Genomic DNA, 20126 nt, shown 5'->3' with positions numbered 1-20126 from the left:
CTGTCATTGTGCTTATTGCCATTATCCATTGAAATTTAGGTAACAAGAATAACAAAATCCCCACAGGGGCTGACACTCAGGACCAGTACAGCTATCCGAGTGATTAAAATACAGACATAACCTCCCTCCATGTTGGTTGCCAAAGGGCTGCTGCTTTAAGCTTCTCAGATAACCCCCCACTGGAATCCTCCCCCAACAGCCACAGGCCCTACCACTATCCAGCAAGTGGGGTTCGCCTGGCACAGTAGGACTCCTTCATGACCTCTTTCTGCTAAAGCCAGCCTGTTTTGACTGTTTTTCTCTAAAAGATGGGGTAAAAAAAAAACGTTAAATATCTGGAAGCAGACAGACTGCCCCTTCTGAGTTTACAAATCATTGACCTGATTGACCGTCAGAGAACTAAGGATACGGGTCCATTCTTCATGCTTTTTCTGGAGAAAATCCAGAAACAAGGCCGATCTCCAGGGCAGTTCTTGAGAGGTTTAAAGAGGTATGGAGCTTCTCCATGCTGCCAAGAGAAGGAACCCTTGAAACAAGAGGCTTCACAGTGGGATTAATTCATCTGAAGGTCGTACAGTTGGTTTTTTGTTGCGTCCAGAATCCCGTCACTTTTTCCCTGATGCTTAAAAAAATTGAACTTGCTCGATTTTTCAAAGCATGAGGCGCTGGAGCCAAATGTCAGCGATCCTTCCTGTACTGGGGATTCTGTATGCACAATAATTGATTCTCTGCTCTTCAAAGAAAGACAGTTTTTGAAAAGCTAGGCCATTTATTTTCACAGGTGAGTTAAAAACCTTGGCTCTGTTGGACCGGGAGAGGGTCCCTGCGTACAGCCTCATCGCCAGGGCCACCGACGGGGGTGGCAGGTTCTGCCAGTCTGACGTCCATCTGATCCTGGAGGATGTGAACGATAACCCCCCAGTGTTTTCGTCCGACCACTATCACGCCTGTGTCTATGAGAACACAGCCACCAAGGCTCTGTTGACCAGAGTTCAAGCAGTAGATCCCGATGTCGGTAAGTCAGCTGCACCGATGGGATGCCTCGCTCTTTGTACATTTGACACATCTTTAGGTGCTCCCTGTCCTTTAGTTTCATCAGCCCACCTTGGCTCCTTACCATGAAAACAAGTACATTAAACCACATTCCAGCTCTTCCGCTGACACACTTCATAGGCACAAGAGAACTCTGCAAGGCGTCTTCCCGCCTCTTTCTAGGATTTGAAGAAGCGATACTATGAATTCCTTTACCTTTTAACAAAGAGCTTGGGGTTTGCATTTTTTTTAACCTTTACAATAAAAATAACAGCTTTCTTACTTGCCCATTCCTCCTGAACATAGTTAAAATGCTGTGTTGTGTGGCAGGGAGAATTCATTTCCATTTCTATAAAGAATTGCAGCCCATGCTTTAGCTGAAATACGGCAATCTCGATTTACGGTGGTACCCCATAGTGCAAAGACCAATTACTAAATGTGCTGCCAGGCCAATGTGGATTTTTTTTAACTGCCGTTTTCCAGAGTATTTTGCTCGTATAAACTGACATTACTAGGAGGGGTGTGGGTGTGGGCGATAAGAAGGAATTAGAATTGAAAGTTGCTAATAAAGTTTGTGTTCCAATCCACTTTACATAATGAGATGGTGAGTTAGAAAAGACCGGAGTTAATTGCTAGGTAGTCCTTCTGAGAATGCATAAGTTATTGAGGTGACTGCATGATGGAATCTAAATACGAAAGGGCATATAGACAGCCTCTTGGTTGTGCATTTTAAGAGCTGTAAATCAGGGGACTGGAGAATGATGGGGTGTGTCTGTTATGCTAAACAGGCCTTTATATAATTCAGGGTCTTATTGCTTAATTGTGAATCGAAAGAAAAATTATTGGACTAATGGAAAAGTAAATACATGATAATTAGTTGAAAACAAATGTAGAGCCCAGGGTCTCTGCATATTTCCCCTTAGAGAAATTAGTGGCTACACTATGAATTATTATTCTTACCTCATTAGCATAATTTTTGAGGCTGAGAACCAACCCTTTAAAAATCTGCATATTGTAAAGCTTGGTAAAAAAAAAATGATAAACAGGAAAAGACTCTTTTCTTTTTGGCTGTGCCACGTGGCTTATGGGATCTTAGCTCCCCGACCGGGCCCTTGGCAGTGAAAGCGCCAAGTCCTAACCGCTGGACCACCAGGGAATTCCGGAAAGGACTCTTTTATTGATTTATAATTATGTAATACTTACAAATACTCTTTTTTAAATGAGGATTGGAAAACATTCTGTGGACTTTTTTTTTTTTTTTTTAAGATTTATTGATTGATTGATTGATTGATTGCTATGTTGGGTCTTCGTTTCTGTGCGAGGGCTTTCTCTAGTTGCGGCAAGCGGGGGCCACTCCTTATCGCGGTGCGCGGGCCTCTCACCGTCGTGGCCTCTCTTGTTGCGGAGCACGGGCTCCAGACGCGCAGGCTCAGTAGTTGTGGCTCACGGACCTAGTCGCTCCGCGGCATGTGGGATCTTCCCAGGCCAGGGCTCGAACCCGTGTCCCCTGCATTAGCAGGCAGACTCTCAACCACTGCACCACCAGGGAAGCCCCTCTGTGGACTCTTGATAGCAGACTTTTGGGGAAAAGAAGACAGAAATCATGCAAACGAATCATTAATAATTTAATTTTGACTCTCAGAATGTGTAATGGTGCCAGAGATGAAATTTTAAGATCTAAAAATTTTTTAATTTAAATTAAAATTTCAATGTTAAAAAATTGGAGTTTTTCTACTCACCTCCTTCCTAAAGGAACTGGGTATGCTCTACGTACTAGAGATTGAACACAGAGGGCGTCTGATCAGTGCACATGATGTTTCAGACAGTGGAGGTGGGGAGAGGTTATTGACTCACAGATGTGGTTGTGCTGGAGGGTGTGCAGTTAGCTCCGTCCTTCTCACTTCTTCTGAGTCAGCTGTCCGGGTTGGCAGTTGGAGAAGAAGGGTTGACCAGACTCTGGGCATTAGCAGGACAGAGATGATAAAGCCTTTCAAAGACCAAACCCAGAATAACGACCTTATCAGCACCTCCCTCTGCTCATTTGCACTAATTAGCAAAAAATTAGCTTAACGCTCAGAGCTTCCAACAGACACGGAGGTTATGAGTGCTGCTCATATAAGATGTGTTCACCAGGCTATTGTATTCGCTTCCGGAAAACCAGAGCATAGGATTCCAGATTCTGGGTCATATTCTCAGTTTTTGTAGAACTCATTTAGCTTTAAAAAAAAATAAAAACTAAGACAGCCGGGGAAGAACAAATGAACACCTCTAAAAAGGCAAGCTGAGCACCTGCTATTTCCAGGCACCATGCTGAGGAGGTGGGTGTGAAGGTCTCGGTCAGAGCCTGCAGGGTGATTCCAGGGTCAAACCCACATTCTCCAGAGTCCCGGGCATCAGTGACTGGGGGCTCATGCCATTTTCATTAGCAGCCTGATTCCCCATTTCTCTGTCTTCTGTAAGGCAGCACAGAGGAGCGTGAGCCGCATACTGAGATGACCAGTTTGTGGAGTGGGCGAATCATCTGGTGGCCAAACTCAGCCTCTGGCCTGAAGCTGAGTTTGCACATGAATCGTTAAGACTGAATCCAGCCCTCAAGTATCTTTAGTTTGGCTTACATACAGTGTTCCAAAAAGTTTGAATTAATTGTCAATAAAAGTCAAGAGATATTTATTTGAATTTTCAATTTCTGGCATTTTCTAAAAACAGCACTCAGAAGACTCAGCAATTCCAGGTGCACAGTCCCACCATGGTAGGAGCCTAACAGCAGCTGCCTCCTTGACACCAGCCAGTTCTCACCCTCCCAATCCCCAGCCATCTCACTTACTTATGTCACCACCTGACTTCATAGGCCCCTCTCTAAAGAGACAAGGAAATGTCTGATTTTTACAGAACTTTTAATTTTGAAATAATCATAGGTTCACAGGAAGTTGCCAAAAACAAAAATGTACAGGAGGTGGCATGTACTTTTCACCCAACCCTTTCTCCCAATGATACCATCCTGCATAACTGTAGTACACTCAGATTTTGGCACAGGTGTGTGCGTGTGTGTGTGTGTGTGTGTGTGGTTGTGTGTGGGGGGGTGGTTGTGTGTGTGGGGGTGGTTGTGTGTGTGTGGTTGTGTGTGTGGTTGTGTGTGTGGGGGGGTGGTTGTGTGTGGGGGGGTGGTTGTGTGTGTGTGTGGTTGTGTGGGTGGTTGTGTGTGTGTGGTTGTGTGTGTGGGTGGTTGTGTGGGTGGCTGTGTGTGTGTGTGGTTGTGTGTGTGTGTGGTTGTGTGTGTGTGTGTGTGGTTGTGTGTGTGGTTGTGTGTAGTTGTGTGTGTGTGTGGTTCTATGCAGTTTTATCACCTGTGCAGCTTCATGTAACCACCACACACACCTCCTCCACACACTTCCTTCCCAGTCTCTAACCCCTGGCAACCACTAATCTCCGTATCTATAATTTTGTTATTTCACAAATGTTATTTAAATGGAATTGTGTAGTTTGTCACCTTTTGAAAATGGCCTTTTTCACTCAGCATCATTCCTTTGAGATCCATCCAAGTGGCCTAATTGGTTTCTGACCCTAATGAAGAACGTTGGTTCCATTTGTAAAAATGACAGGGCTATTTGGTTCATGAAACTTCTTTTGTTAAGCATATTCCTTTACCTAAAGTTACAAACGATTTCAACAGCATTTGGCTGCAGTATATACTAAGTCACTATAAACCGCAGAAAAAATACAAAGATATATTAATCTGAAATCCGATTCCATTGCTTCATAAATTCAAAATGCTTACAGTGACTTGCTAACCTTTCACATCCTGGTTTTCTTATTTTAAAAAATATTATTGCTTTTAGCCAAACAACTCTTTTCCTTTGCCAAATTCATTATTCATAATGAACCAACTGCCTAGGTCAGGAATAAAATAAAAACAGAGGAAGACAAGACCATTTTAGCACCCAATTTATGAGTTCTAAGGAATAGCATGGTGACTATCTAGATTTCAGCGTTAAATTCTTAGTTTTCCTGTAAAATGGAAACATCCTCAATCCCATGAACTAATGACATGACTTTATGACCTAACATTTATAAAAATTTAATCCTTTCAGTAAAGATTAGGAGACCTTTTGTTGCACCACCTCCTCTTAAGGTAGGATTTGTGTCCAGGTTCTCAATTTTGAGGGTTTTTTAAGCTAGCAAAGGGAATATGCAGAGGTGAAAATCAGAGCTAAAATCTGTGACCATTTTAGGCAAAGTGACATGGAAATAAAATGTAAACTTGCACTGGAAAATATGCCAGGGACCATGATTTATTGAGAGGCCAATGTCCAGATATTTGAGATTCAAGAGGACATATTTTTCGTCTTATGGATCGGGGACATAAAGCAAGGAAATGTTCTAATGAGCAACTCACTCCTTTCCTGTAAAATATTTCCTACAAAGTTTAGAACTTCTTTCAGGGATTTTGGAGAAACTTGGAAGCTTGTAACATGCATTACATTTATTTTCCATTCAATATAACTGATATTTAATGAGTAGCTACGTAGCAGGCATTCTAGAAGGAACTATACAAGGAATGTGCAGCGACACGCCCAGGTTCTATGCAGTAGTGAAGGGCATGAATCAGCAATACATAGACCGTGAATAAAAGGCAGAGCTCGCAGAATGAATGGGATTCAACAGGTGGAGGGAGAAAGGCCTTCAGGAAGACAGGAACCAGGAGGATGGAGTTGCAAAGCTGGGAAACTCTGGACCCAATTAAATAGTTGGGAGATCATCACATGGTCAAGGACAGAGAGGAGGCAGTGAGATGAGAGAAGGCATCTGGGCATGGTTGTGGTGGTTCACAAAGACCAGGAATTGTGTGCTTAAACCAATAGATAGAAAAGAACCACCGAACACTTTGGAGAAAAGAAATTCATCAGTTCTGGGTTTGGGAAGCGCTAATCTGATAGGAGCATCTAACATGGGCGTTAGGAAATCTTCTAGGAGAGTATCAAGAAAGATCACAGGGGCCAAAATTCGAGTAGTAGCTTTGGGATTTAAAAGGAAGGAGCAGGGACTTCCCTGGTGGTCCAGTGGCTAAGACTCCACGCTCCCAATGCAGGGGGCCCAGGTTTGATCCCTGGTCAGGGAGCTAGATCCCCTATGCCACAACTAAGAGTTCACATGCTGTAACTAAAGATCCCGCATGCTGCAATGAAGATCCTACACACGGCAACAAAGATACCGCATGCCGCAACTAAGACCCGGCACAGCCAAATAAATAAATAAAAGGAAGGAGCAGAGGAGAGAGAGATTTTACATGTGAAATCTGTCGATTTTGGTACTGACTGGATTGAAGGCACAATGGACAGGCTAGACAAGAACTCAAACTCGTGCACCAGGTGCAGGTGCTGCTTGCACAGAAATAGCTTAGGTGGCCTGAAGCAGGACCTGGTGTAGAAAGATGAAAAACTGGAGACACATTGGGAATTAAAGTACAGTCCTTCAGGAAGAAGTCAGGAATAAAGATAACAAGTTTGTTAATCATGACAGAGTAGGAAGGCTTTGCCTTCGAGGGGTTTACAGTCATAGTGGGAAACAGGCAAGCACAAAAGAACATTCAAAGAAAAATGGAATCAATGTTATACTAGAGTTGCATCTGTAAAAGTAGGAATTTTGCTTATTTTTTAATTTAATTTCTATTTTATATTGGAGTACAGTTGATTTACAATGTTGTGTTAGTTTCAGGTATACAGTAAAGTGATTCAGTTATACATATACCTATATTCATTCTTTTGCAGAATTTTTCCCATATAGGTTATTACAGAATATTGAGTAGAGTTCCCTACACTATACAGTAGGTCTTTGTTGATTATCTGTTTTATGTATAGTAGTGTGTATATGTTAATCCCAGACTCCTAATTTATCCCTCCCCCCATGTTTCCCCTTTGGTAATCATAAGTTTGTTTTCGAAGTCTGTGAGTCTGTTTCTTTTTTGTAAATAAGTTCATTTGTACCATTCATTTAGATTCCACATATAAGCAATATCATATGATATTTGTCTTTCTCTGTCTGACTTACTTCACTTAGTATGATAATCTCTAGGTCCATCCATGTTGCTGCTAACAACATTATTTCATTCTTATTTGTGGCTAAGTAATATTCCATTGTATATATGTACCACATCTTTTTGTCTATCCCTCTATCAATGGACATTTAGGTTGCTTCCATGTCTTGGCTTTGTAAATAGTGCTGCAATGAACATTGGGGTGCAAGTATCTTTTGGGATTATGATTTTCTCCGGAAAAAATAGGGGTTTTGTAAGGATTAGTCCATACATGTAAAATGCTAGCACAGGTCCCTGTGGGAACATGAAAACATGAGCAATGAATTTTCAAGTGGGACAATACAGGAAGGATTCACAAAGTGGTATTAGCATTTAAGTTGGGTTTTAAGGGTTGGGGCTTTTCAGAGACCTTCAAGATGTCAGAAGAGTAAGGCGTGGAGATCACCTTCCTCCCCACAAATACATCAGAAATACATCTACATGTGGAACAACTCCTACAGAACACCTACTGAACGCTGGCAGAAGACCTCAGACCTCCCAAAAGGCAAGAAACTCCCCACGTACGTGGGTAGGGCAAAAGAAAAAACAGAGACAAAAGAATAGGGACAGGACCTGCACCAGTGGGAGGGAGCTGTGAAGGAGGAAAGGTTTCCACACACTAGGAAGCCCCTTCACTGGCGGAGATGGGGAGTGGCAGGGGGGGAAGCTTCGGAGCCACGGAGGAGAGCGCACCAACAGGGGTGCGGAGGGCAAAGCGGAGAGATTCCCACACAGAGGATCACTGCCGACCAGCACTCACCAGCCCGAGAGGCTTGTCTACTCACCCACCGGGACAAGCAGGGGCTGGGAGCTGAGGCTCGGGCTTCGGAGGTCAGATCCCAGGGAGAGGACTGGGGTTGGCTGCGTGAACACAGCCTGGAGGGGGCTACTGCGCCACAGCTAGCCAGGAGGGAGTCCGGGAAAAGGTCTGGAACTGCCTAAGAGGCAAGAGACCATTGTTTTGGGGTGCCTGAGGAGAGGGGATTCACAATACCACCTAAACGAGCTCCAGAGATGGGCGCGAGCCATGGATACCAGGGCGGACACCAGAGATGGGCATGAAATGCTAGGGCTACTGCTGCAGCCACCAAGAAGCCTGTGTGCAAGCACAGGTCACTCTCCACACCTCCCCTCCCGGGGGCCTGTGCAGCCCACCACTGCCAGAGTCCCATGATCCAGGGACAACTTCGCCGGGAGAACACACGGCACGCCTCAGGCTGCTGGAACGTCATGCCGGCCTCTGCCGCCGCAGGCTCGCCCCGCATCCATACCCCTCCCTCCCTGCGGCCTGAGTGAGCCAGAGTCCCCGAATCAGCTGCTCCTTTAACCCCGTCCTGTCTGAGCGAAGAACAGACGCCCTCAGGCGACCTACACGCAGAGGCGGGGCCAATCCAAAGCTGAACCCCAGGAGCTGTGCGAACAAAGAAGAGAAAGGGAAATCTCTCCCAGCAGCCTTGGGAGCAGTGGATTAACTCTCCACAATCAACTTGATGTACTCTGCATCTCTGGAATACCTGAATAGACAAAGAATCATCCCAAAATTGAGGCACTGGACTTTGGGAGCAATGATTTTTTTTTTTTCCTTTTTTTTCTTTTTGTGAGTGTGAATGTGTATGCTTCCTTGAGTGATTTTGTCTGTATAGCTTTGCTTTTACCATTTGTCCTAGGGTTCTGTCTGTCTGTTTACTTTTATTTTTATTTTTTTAAGTATAGTTTTTAGCGCTTGTTATCATTGGTGGATTGGTTTTTTCGTTTGATTGCACTCTTCTTCCTTTTCCTTTTTTTGTTACTTTTTAATTTTTAATATTTATTTTTTATTTTAATTACTTTATTTTATTTTATTGTTTTCTTCCTTTCTTTCTTTCTTTCTCCCTTTTCTTCTGAGCCATGTGGCTGACAGGGTCTTGGTGCTCTGGCCGGGTGTCAGGCCTGTGCTTCTGAGGTTGGAGAGCCAAGTTCAGGACATTGGTCCACCAGAGACCTCCCAGCTCCACATAATGTCAAACCGTGAAAGCTCTCCCAGAGATCTCCATCTCAACGCTAAGACCCAGCTCCACTCAACCACGAGCAGGCTACAGTGCTGGACACCCTATGCCAAACAACTAGCAAGACAGGAACACAACCCCACCCATTAGCAGAGAGGCTGCCTAAAATCATAATAAGGTGACAGACACCCCAAAATACACCACCAGACGTGGTCCTGCCCACCAGAAAGACAATATGCAGCCTTAGCCACCAGAAAATAGGCACTAGTCCCCTCCACCAAGAAGCCTACACAACCCACTGAACCAACCTTAGCCACTGAGGGCAGACACCAAAAACAATGGGAACTACAAACCTGCAGCCTGTGAAAAGGAGACCCCAAACACAGTAAGTTAAGCAAAATGAGAAGAAAGAGAAACACACAGCAGATGAAGTAGCAAAGTAAAAACCCACCAGACCAAACAAATGAAGAGGAAATAGGCAGTCTACCTGAAAAAGAATTCAGAGTAATGCTAGTAAAGATGATCCAAAATCATGGAAATAGAATGGAGAAAATACAAGAAATGTGTAACAAGGGCCTAGAAGAACTAAAGAGCAAACAAACAATGGTGAACAACACAATAAATGAAATTAAAAATTCTCTCGAAGGAATCAATAGCAGAATAACTGAGGCAGAAAAAACGGATAAGTGACCTGGAAGATAAAATAGTGGAAATAATTACTGCACAGCAGAATAAATAAAAAAGAATGAAAAGAATTGAGGACAGTCTCAAAGACCTCTGGAACAACATGAAACACACCAACATTTGAATTATAGGGGTCCCAGAAGAAGAAGAAAAAAAGAAAGGGACTGAGAAAATATTTGAAGAGATTATAGTTGAAAACTTCCCTAATATGGGAAAGCAAATAGTCAATCAAGTCGAGAAAGTGCTGAGAGTCCCATACAGGATAAATCCAAGGTGAAACATGCCAAGACACATATTAATCAAACTATCAAAAATTAAATACAAAGAGAACATATTAAAATCAGCAAGGGAAAAACAACAAATAACATACAAGGGAATCCCCATAAGGTTAACAGCTGATCTTTCAACAGAAACTTTGCAAGCCAGAAGGCAGTGGCAGGACATATTTAAAGTGATGAAAGGGAAAAACCTACAACCAAGATTACTCTACCCAGCAAGGATCTCATTCAGATTTGACGGAGAAATTAAAACTTTTACAGACAAGCAAAACCTAACAGAATTCAGCACCACCAAAGCAGCTTTACAACAAATGCTAAAGGAACTTCTCTAGGCAGGAAACACAAGAGAAGGAAAAGACCTACAATAAAAACCCCAAGACAATTAAGAAAATGGTAATAGGAACATATATATCGATAATAACCTTAAATGTAAATGGATTAAATGCTCCAACCAAAAGACATAGACTGGCTGAATGGATACAAAAGCAAGACCCATATATATGCTGTCTACAAGAGACCCACTTCAGACCTAGGGACACATACAGACTGAAAGTGAGGGGATGTAAAAGATATTCCATGCAAATGGAAATCAAAAGAAAGCTGGAGTAGCAATTCTCATATCAGACAAAACGGACTATAAAACAAAGACTATTACAAGAGACAAAGAAGGACACTATATAATGATCAAGGGATCAATCCAAGAAGAAAATATAACAATTGTAAATATTTAGGCACCCAACATAGGAGCACCTCAATACATAAGGCAAATACTAACAGCCATAAAAGGGGAAATCGACAGTAACACAATCATAGTAGGGGACTTTAACACCCCACTTTCACCAATGGACAGATCATCCAAAATGAAAATAAATAAGGAAACACAAGCTTTAAATGATACATTAAACAAGATGGACTTAATTGATATTTATAGGACATTCCATCCAAAAACAACAGAATACACTTTCTTCTCAAGTACTCATGGAACATTCTCCAGGATAGATCATATCTTGGGTCACAAATCAAGCCGTGGTAAGTGGAAGAAAATTGAAATCGTATCAAGTATCTTTTCCGACCACAACGCTTTGAGACTAGATATCAATTACAGGAAAAAATCTGTAAAAAATACAAACACATGGAGACTAAATAATACACTACTGAAAAACCAAGAGATAACTAAAGAAATCAAAGAGGAAATCAAAAAATTCCTAGAAAAAAATGACAATGAAAACACGATGACCCAAAACCTATGGGATGCAGCAAAAGCAGTTCTAAGCAGGAAGTTTATAGCAATATAATCCCACCTCAAGAAACAAGAAACATCTCAAATAAAAAACCTAACCTTACACCTAAAGCAATTAGAGAAAGAAGAACAAAAAGACACCAAAGTTAGCAGAAGGAAAGAAATCATAAAGATCAGATCAGAAAAAATGAAAAAAGAATGAAGGAAACAGTCGCAAAGATCAATAAAACTAAAACCTGGTTCTTTGAGAAGATAAACAAAATTGATAAACAATTAACCACACTCATCAAGAAAAAAAGAAGAAGACTCAAATCAATAGAATTAGAAATGAAAAAGGAGAAGTAACAACTGACATTACAGAAATACAAAGGATCATGAGAGATTACTACAAGCAACTATATGCCAATAAAATGGACAACCTGGAAGAAACTGACAACTTCTTAGAAAAGCACACCTTCCAAGACTGAACCAGGAAGAAATAGAAAATATAAACAGACCAATCACAAACACTGAAATTGAGACTGAGATTTAAAATGTTTCCACAAACACAAGCCCAGGACCAGATGGCTTCACAGACGAATTCTATCAAACATTTAGAGAATAGCTAACAACACCTATCCTTCTCAAACTCTTCCAAAATATAGCAGAGGGAGGAACACTCCCAAACTCATTCTACGAGGCCACCATCACCCTGATACCAAAACCAGACAAAGATGTCACAAAAAAAGAAAACTACAGGCCAATATCACTGATGAACATAGATGCAAAATTCCTCAACAAAATACTAGCAAATAGAATCCAACAGCACATTTAAAGGATCAGACACCATGATCAAGTGGGGTTTATCCCAGGAATAATCCCAGCAAGGATTCTTCAATATATGCAAATCAATCAATGTGATATACCATATTAACAAATTGAAGGGTAAAAACCATATGATCATCTCAATAGATGCAGAAAAAGCTTTTGACAAAATTCAACACCCATTTATGATAAAAACCCGCCAGAAAGTAGGCATAGAGGGAAATTACCTCAACATAATAAAGGCCATATATGACAAACCCACAGCCAACATTGTTCTCAATGGTGAAAAACTGAAACCATTTCCACTAAGATCAGGAATAAGACAGGGTTGCCCACTGTCACCACTATTATTCAATATAGTATTTCAAATTTTAGCCACAGCCATCAGAGAAGAAAAAGAAATAAAAGGAATCCAGGGCTTCCCTGGTGGTGCAGTGGTTGAGAATCTGCCTGCTAATGTAGGGGACACGGTTTCGAGCCCTGGTCTGGGAAGATCCCACATGCCACGGAGCAACTGGGCCCGTGAGCCACAACTACTGAGCCTGCGCGTCTGGAGCCTGTGCTCCGCAACAAGAGAGGCTGCGATAGTGAGAGGCCAACGCACCGCGATGAAGAGTGGCCCCCGCTCACCACAACTAGAGGAAGCCCTCACACAGAAACGAAGACCCAACACAGCCCCCAAAATAATAATAATAATAATAATAATAATAATAATAATAATAATTAAAGGTGCTAATAATTAAAATAAAAAAAAACTTTAGCCCATATCAATTTCATTCAAAAATCTCCCACTAAATTAAAAAGAAAAAAAAAGGAATCCAAATCGGAAGAGAAGAAGTAAAGCTGTCAGTGTTTGCAGAGGACATGATACTATACATAGAGAATCCTAAAGATGCTGCCAGAAAACTACTAGAGCTAATCAATGAATTTGGTAAAGTAGCAGAATACAAAATTAATGCACAGAAATCTCCTATACACTAGTGATGAAAAGTCTGAAAGAGAAATTGAGGAAACACTCCCATTTACCATTGCAACAAAAAAAATAAAATACCTAGGAATAAACCTACCTAGGGAGACAAAAGACCTGTATGCAGAAAACTATAAGACACTGATGAAAGAAATTAAAGATGATACAAACAGATGGAGATATACCATGTTCTTGGATTGGAAGAATCAACATTGTGAAAACGACTATACTATCCAAAGCAATCTACAGATTCAATGCAATCCCTATCAAACTACCAATGGAATTTTTCAAAGAAGTAGAACAAAAAATTTCACAATTTGTATGGAAACACAAAAGACCCCCAATAACCAAAGCAATCTTGAGAAAGAAAAACGGAGCTGGAGGAATCAGGTTCCTGGCCTTCAGACTATACTACAAAGCTACAGTAATCAAGCCAGTATGGTACTGGCACAAAAACAAAAATATAGATCAACAGAACAGGATAGAAAGCCCAGAGATAAACCCACAGTCATATGGTCACCTTATTTTTGATAAAAGAGGCAAGAATATACAATGGAGAAAAGATAGCCTCTTCAATAATTGGTGCTGGGAAAACTGGACAGCTACATGTAAAAGAATGAAATTAGAACACTCCCTAACACCATACACAAAAATAAACTCAAAATGGATTAAAGACCTAAATGTAAGGCCAGGCACTATAAAACTCTGAGAGGAAGACATAGGCAAAACACTCTATGACATAAATCACAGCAAGATCCTTTTTGACCCAATTCCTAGAGAAATGAACATAAAAACAAAAATAAACCAATGGGACCTAATGAAACTTAATAGCTTTTGCACAGCAAAGGAAACCATAAACAAGACGAAAAGACAACCCCTAGAATGGGAGAAATTATTTGCAAATGAAGCAACTGACAAAGGATTAATCTCCAAAATTTACAAGCAGCTCATGCAGCTCAATGTCAAAAAAACAGCCCAATACAAAAATGGGCAGAAGACCTAAATAGACATTTCTCCAAAGAAGATGTACAGATTGCCAACAAACACATGACAGGATGCTCAACATCACTAATCATTAGAGAAATGCAAATCAAAACTACAAAGAGCTATCATCTCACACTGGTCAGAATGGCCATCATCAAAAAATCTACAAACAATAAATGCTGGAGAGGGTGTGGAGAAAAGGGAACCCTCTTGCACTGTTGGTGGGAATGTCAATTGATACAGCCACTATGGAGAACATTATGGACGTTCCTTAAAACACTAAAAATAGAACTACCCTACAACCCAGCAATCCCACTACTGGGCATATACCCTGAGAAAACCACAATTCAAAGAGTCATGTACCACAATGTTCATTGCAGCTCTATTTACAATAGCCAGGACATGGAAGCAACCAAAGTGTCCATCCACAGATGAATGGATAAAGAAGATGTGGCACATATATACAATGGAATATTACTCAGCCAGAAAAACGAATGAAACTGAGTTATTTGTAGTGAGGTGGATGGACCTAGAGATGTCATACAGAGTGACGTAAGTCAGAAGGAGAAAAACAAATACCATATGTTAACACATATATATGGAATCTAAAAAAAAAAAAAATATGGTCATGAAGAACCTAAGGGCAAGATGGGAATAAAGATGCAGACTTACTAGAGAATGGACTTGAGGATATGGGGAGAGGGAAGGGTAAGCTGGGACAAAGTGAGAGAGTGGCATGGACATATATACACTACCAAACATAAAATAGATAGCTAGTGAGAAGCAGCCTCATAGCACAGAGAGATCAGCTCGGTGCTTTGTGACCACCTAGTGGGGTGGGATAGAGAGGGTGGGAGGGAGGGAGATGCAAGAGGGAAGAGATAGGGGGACATATGTATATGTATAACATTCACTTCGTTATAAAGCAGAAACTTAAACACCATTGTAAAGGAATTATACTCCAATAAAGATGTTAAAAAAAGAGAGAGAGACATGTACCACAATGTTCATTGCACCTCTATTTACAATAGCCAGGACATGGAAGCAACCTAAGTGTCCATCGACAGATGAATGGATAAATAAGATATGGTACATATATACAATAGAATATTACTCAGCCTTAAAAAGAAACAAAATTGAGTTATTTGTAGTGAGGTGGATGGACCTAGAGTCTGTCACACAGAGTTAAGTAAGTCAGAAGGAGAAAAACAAATACCATATGCTAACACATATATATGGAGTCTAAAAAAAAAATAGTTATGCAGAAGCTAGGAGCAGGACAGGAATAAAGACGCAGATGTAGAGAATGGACTTGAGGACATGGGGAGGAGGAAGGGTAAGCTGGGACGAAGTGAGAGAGTGACATGAACATATATACACTACCAAATGTAAAATAGATAGCTAGTGGGAAGCAGCCGCATAGCACAGGGAGATCAGCTTGGTGCTTTGTGACCACCTAGAGGGGTGGGATAGGGAGGGTGGGAAGGAGACGCCAGAGGCAGGAGATATGGGGATATATGTATATGTATAGCTGATTCACTTTGTTAAATAGCAGAAACTAACAGACCATTGTAAAGCAATTATACTCCAATAAAGATGTTAAAAAAAAAAAAAAGGGTGGGGGCTTGAACTTGGGGCAAGAAGAGGGGAACGATCCAGTAGCAAAAGAGAAAGAAAAAGATGAGGATTGTATTAGCCAAAATAGGCTTGACGAGACTTAGGTAACTTTTTAAAAATCTCAGTGGCTTAGTCCAGCAAAAGTTTAATTCTTGCCCCTGTGAAGTGCAGGTTAGCATGAGTGCATTCAGTGACGTGGAGATCTGGTCCCTCCATCCTGTCAACAGCATCTTCCTGACCTTTGGTGCCCAAGGTCACTGCAGCAGGAGAAGAGAGGGAAGAAGGAGGCACACAAGCTTTTAGCTAACTCAGCCTGGGAGAGACCCACATCACTCTTGTCACTTTCCCTTGCCCAGAAGTAGTCAGAAGAGGCTGGGGAATGTAGGAGAGGCCATGGGGTATTTGGTGAGCACTCGTCTCTGCCACAATGATGAAAGCAGGAAAGGGCAACTGCCCCAGCAGGTCCCAAAGAGACTGGAGAGGGTAGCATTACTCATATGAGTAGTGAAGGTGAGCCTCAGCAATTTGGAGAGACCACTTGACCTTAGAAATCAAAGGAAGGAGAGGGGCAAAAAGAAAAAAAAAAAAAAAAAACCTGACACTCAAAGGAAGAAACTAAGAGGGAGATGATGAGGATAACCCAGGTAGGAGGCACACATCCACCCTCAGACATCTCCATGTGGTAAGAAGAGACTAACACGGCGGCAGCTGGGCTGGGCGCTCTGAGTTGAGGGAAGGGAGCTAGTTTCAGGGGCTAAAGGCAACATGAGAGGGAGTCACCAAGAAGTGGGGAAGAGAAATTCCTCACCCACTGAGGGCTCTGTAGGTGCTGGGTTATAGAAATGAACAGACCCAACCAGTAGAGTGAATTACATAAATAGAAGAGATGAGAAGTTCTCTCTCAGAGTCTTCCAGAATGATGCTTCCTCCTCTAAAGTTAATAGTTAGATCCTCATATTAACAGAGAACAGGAAAGAAACAGAGAACACGTATCTCTTGACAGAACTTTTCCATTTTTTTTTTTCTGACTGCGTCGCGTAGCCTGTGGGATCCTAGCTCCCAACCAGGAAGTGCAGAGTCCCAACCTCTGGACCACCGGGGAATTCCCAGAACTTTTCCATTTTTACCCAAGTGTTTGTTTTCCAGCAGCCCTCAGCGTCCTTAATTTTGCACTGTCATTCACTGTAGTAATGTAAGCTTGCAGTCCTTGTTGGGGATTCATTTTCTGCATATTTCACGAGGGAGATAGATGGCATCATGACTCCAAGCGTGCTCTCATGGGGCAGAAGCTGGAATGAACTTGGTTTTCCGGAGAATGGATCTGGTTAGAATGAAGGGCTGACCCAGTATCTCAGAGCATCATTTGCTCTGAGCATGTAGCTCCTCATGAAGGAGCAGGAAATTATTTGTCTGAGAGGAATGTTCACGAAAATAACCACTGAGGCTTATTAAATAGAGATCTTTCTGACCAAACCACTTTAAATGAATCTCTCCAGTTGTTTCTTGCCTCTTCTGACACATCCTAGCCTTGTGTGGCTGCCACTTGTTGAGCCGTGAAAAAAGACTCAGGAAGAACAGCTAAGAGATGAGTTAAGTGCACCACAAAGTGCTGGAAGGATGACAGCAAAGCATGTGGGTCGAGCGCTCTGGGCTGGCTGTTTCCTGCATCGTCCTGGGATGAAGTCTGAGGGAGGGTCATTCAGACCAGTCTGTCAGAGTCAGAAACATTTGTCTACTGGAGCTCTCCCTTACCTTCAGATATGATGGCCAAAGCTTCAACTCCTGGGATGGTGTTAGATTTTAAATATTCCCTCGTCACCCTTCTGGTCTCATGGAGGAAAACAAATATCCATTCAGCATGTACTCTTGGAAGGACTTAGCTGAATATGTTACCTTTACACTGGGCCCCAAAAGCAAAAGAAAAATGTCACACCTGGCAAAAGAGGTAAATTCTGAAGCATTCCTTTTCCATAGCATTTGGCACCCGGCTGTGTGGGGCAGAGAGAAGTGTCAGTCTGTGGAGTCTGTGAAGGAAGTTGGAGGTACCCACGTATCCCACAATGGAGGCATGCAGGTGGCCTGCCATTTTTCTCTTTTAGGACTTCCCAAGTAGATAGCTTCTTGGCAGCCTCATACCTCAGCTGAGCCAGCACCCCTGGCCTCCTCTGGACCCTGCATATCATGGGGTTAATCCCTAAATGTCCTTAAGGGACACATCTCCTAGTAACCAGAGATCAAGAGGCCACATGGGTGTGGGGAAAGCCCTGGATGATTAGTGCCCTATGTTTTGTGCAAGCTTCATGACCTTCGGCCAGTAACGGGTCTCCCTCAGACTGTTTCCTCTTCTATCAGTATAATGTTAGAAGGACAGGAGTAGTGCTTGCTTTGCCAACCTTGAAAGGTGAGTGAGAGGCTCACCCAAGAGTGACTAGAAAGGAGGGAACTATATTGAGCCACATCTGCCCTCTTTGCAGCTGGATATCCTGCTCTAATCTCCAGCAACATCTCAAGATTTTCCTTGCATGGAACTGCTTGCATATCTCTTCTCTCCTACTCTTAAGCCCCGAAAGGCAAGACTGGGGCTTGGTAAGAATTTTAAATGACAATAATCATAATACGACTAATAACATTTACTTTGTGAGCTTCTACTACATACCAGGCACCATGCCAAGTACTGCAGATACATTATTTCCTCTTCTCACAACAACTTCTGCAGGTTGGCAGATATTTTTGTTATTATTCTATTTAACATATGAATAAACTCTGAAGGGTTAACTTGCCCTGAAAGAAAAACTAGTTAGTGGCACCAAAGGAGACTTGGTTAACAGATATCAATAGTTATATTTTAGTCAAGGGCAGTGGTTCTCAAAAAGTGGTCCCTGGACCAAGAGTATCACCTGAGAGCTTGTTGGAAATTGGACTAATTCCCAGGGGATATTAATGCTGCTGTCCCAGGACCACACTTGGAGAGCCACGTGCTTAGGAATTCCTAAACTTTTTGTGCCACCAGTACTTTGACAGTTTGGTGACACCTACAGATCGTGTCTCAGGATAATGTTTTACAATTCATAAAATAAAATACAAAAAGTTACAGAAGAAATGGGGTCCGAATATTTTTTAAACTTGTTATACAGTAATATGAATTTCTGCCTGAATACATTAAATAAGATCTAGCACAGTAGATCTCATAACTTTTATATTTTGGTGTAGTGGTAAGCAGGGGGGTATGTGCCACAACTATAAATTATGAAAATAGCTGTGATTTCTGTTGGTTACAAAAGCACAGCTGCTGCTCATACTACAGTGATTGGTTGCCAACATTTACCATTGAATGTTGTGCTAAATCCAGTTAGAGGTTAATGAAAATAAAGATGTAAATTTTTCCCTCGGTGGTAGGCAGCTTCTAAGATGACCCCCAACGACCACCCCCCCCCCCCCCCCCCCGCCAACTCTTGGTCTTCCCATCTCTCTCCTTGAGAGTCCGCTGGATGTACTGACTCCTGACTCACTTCTAGTGAATAGAATATGGTAGAAGTGATGGCTGATATCACTTCTGAGATTAGCTTACAGAAAGACTGTGACTTCCCTCTTGGGCATGCTCTCTGTATTAGTCTGCTTGGGCTGCCATAACAAAATACCATAGACTGAGGGGCTTAAACAGCAGAAACTAATGTTCTCAGTTCTGGAGGCTGGATGTCAGCTCAGGGTGTCAGCATGGTCAGTTCCTTGCTCACAGGTGGCTGCCTTCTCACTGGGTGCTCACGTGACCTTTCCTTGGTGTGTGCAGAGAGGGAAAGAGCTCTCTCTGCCTTCCTCTTCTTATAGGCCACCAATCTTGTTGAGTTAGGACCCCACCCTTATGACCTCTTGAACCTTAATATCTCCTAAAAGCCCTATCTCTAAATACAGTCACATTTGGGGTTAGCTCTTCAACATTCAGATTTGGTGGGGAACACAATTCTGGGCAAAGCACCCCCTCTGACTCTCTCTTGCATCGCTCACTCTGGGGAAGAGAGCTAGGATATGGTGAGGCAGCCCTGTGAGGGGCCCACATGACGAGGGACTGGGGACCACCAACGATTGCATGAGTGAGCTTGAAAGTGGACCCCACACCCGCCTCCACTGGAACCTTCAGATGAAACTGCAGCCCTGCCCAACAGCTTGACTGAAGCCTCATGAGAAACCATGAGCCACAGACAGCCAGCTAAGCCATTCCTGCCCCACAGAAATGATGAGGTACTAAATATTTGTTGTTTCATGCTGCTAAGTTCGGGGGTAGTTTGCAATGGAGCAATAGAGAACTAATACACTAGTGCAAGTTCATGGACCTCCTGAATTCTACCCACGAATCCTTAAGAATTCCCCACCATAGCCATTATCCTTTCACAGGCTTTACCCAGAGGGAAGAAGGGCTCAAGTGGGTCAGGGGCAATCGAAACAGGGCCTTCCCTCCAGGAGAGGTGGC

The 20126-nt window shown here is 42.4% G+C and overlaps 1 protein-coding gene across 2 annotated transcripts in view; it reads left to right on the top strand.

Annotated features, from left to right (window-relative positions):
* The window catches only part of FAT3 (FAT atypical cadherin 3), a 559321-nt gene that overhangs the window by 467293 nt on the left and 71902 nt on the right, over positions 1 to 20126 (top strand). For both annotated transcript variants that reach the window (XM_059929409.1, XM_059929408.1), the window contains exon 12: positions 782 to 1015. In XM_059929409.1, coding sequence (XP_059785392.1) covers positions 782 to 1015 — 234 coding nt within the window. The remainder of the gene's footprint in view (positions 1 to 781; positions 1016 to 20126) is intronic.

This window comes from Balaenoptera ricei, chromosome 8 (assembly GCF_028023285.1).
Source record: "Balaenoptera ricei isolate mBalRic1 chromosome 8, mBalRic1.hap2, whole genome shotgun sequence".
NCBI lineage: Eukaryota > Metazoa > Chordata > Mammalia > Artiodactyla > Balaenopteridae > Balaenoptera > Balaenoptera ricei.
The sequence above is the reverse complement of the archived record's forward strand: the minus strand, read 5'-3'. Positions and strand labels throughout refer to the sequence as shown.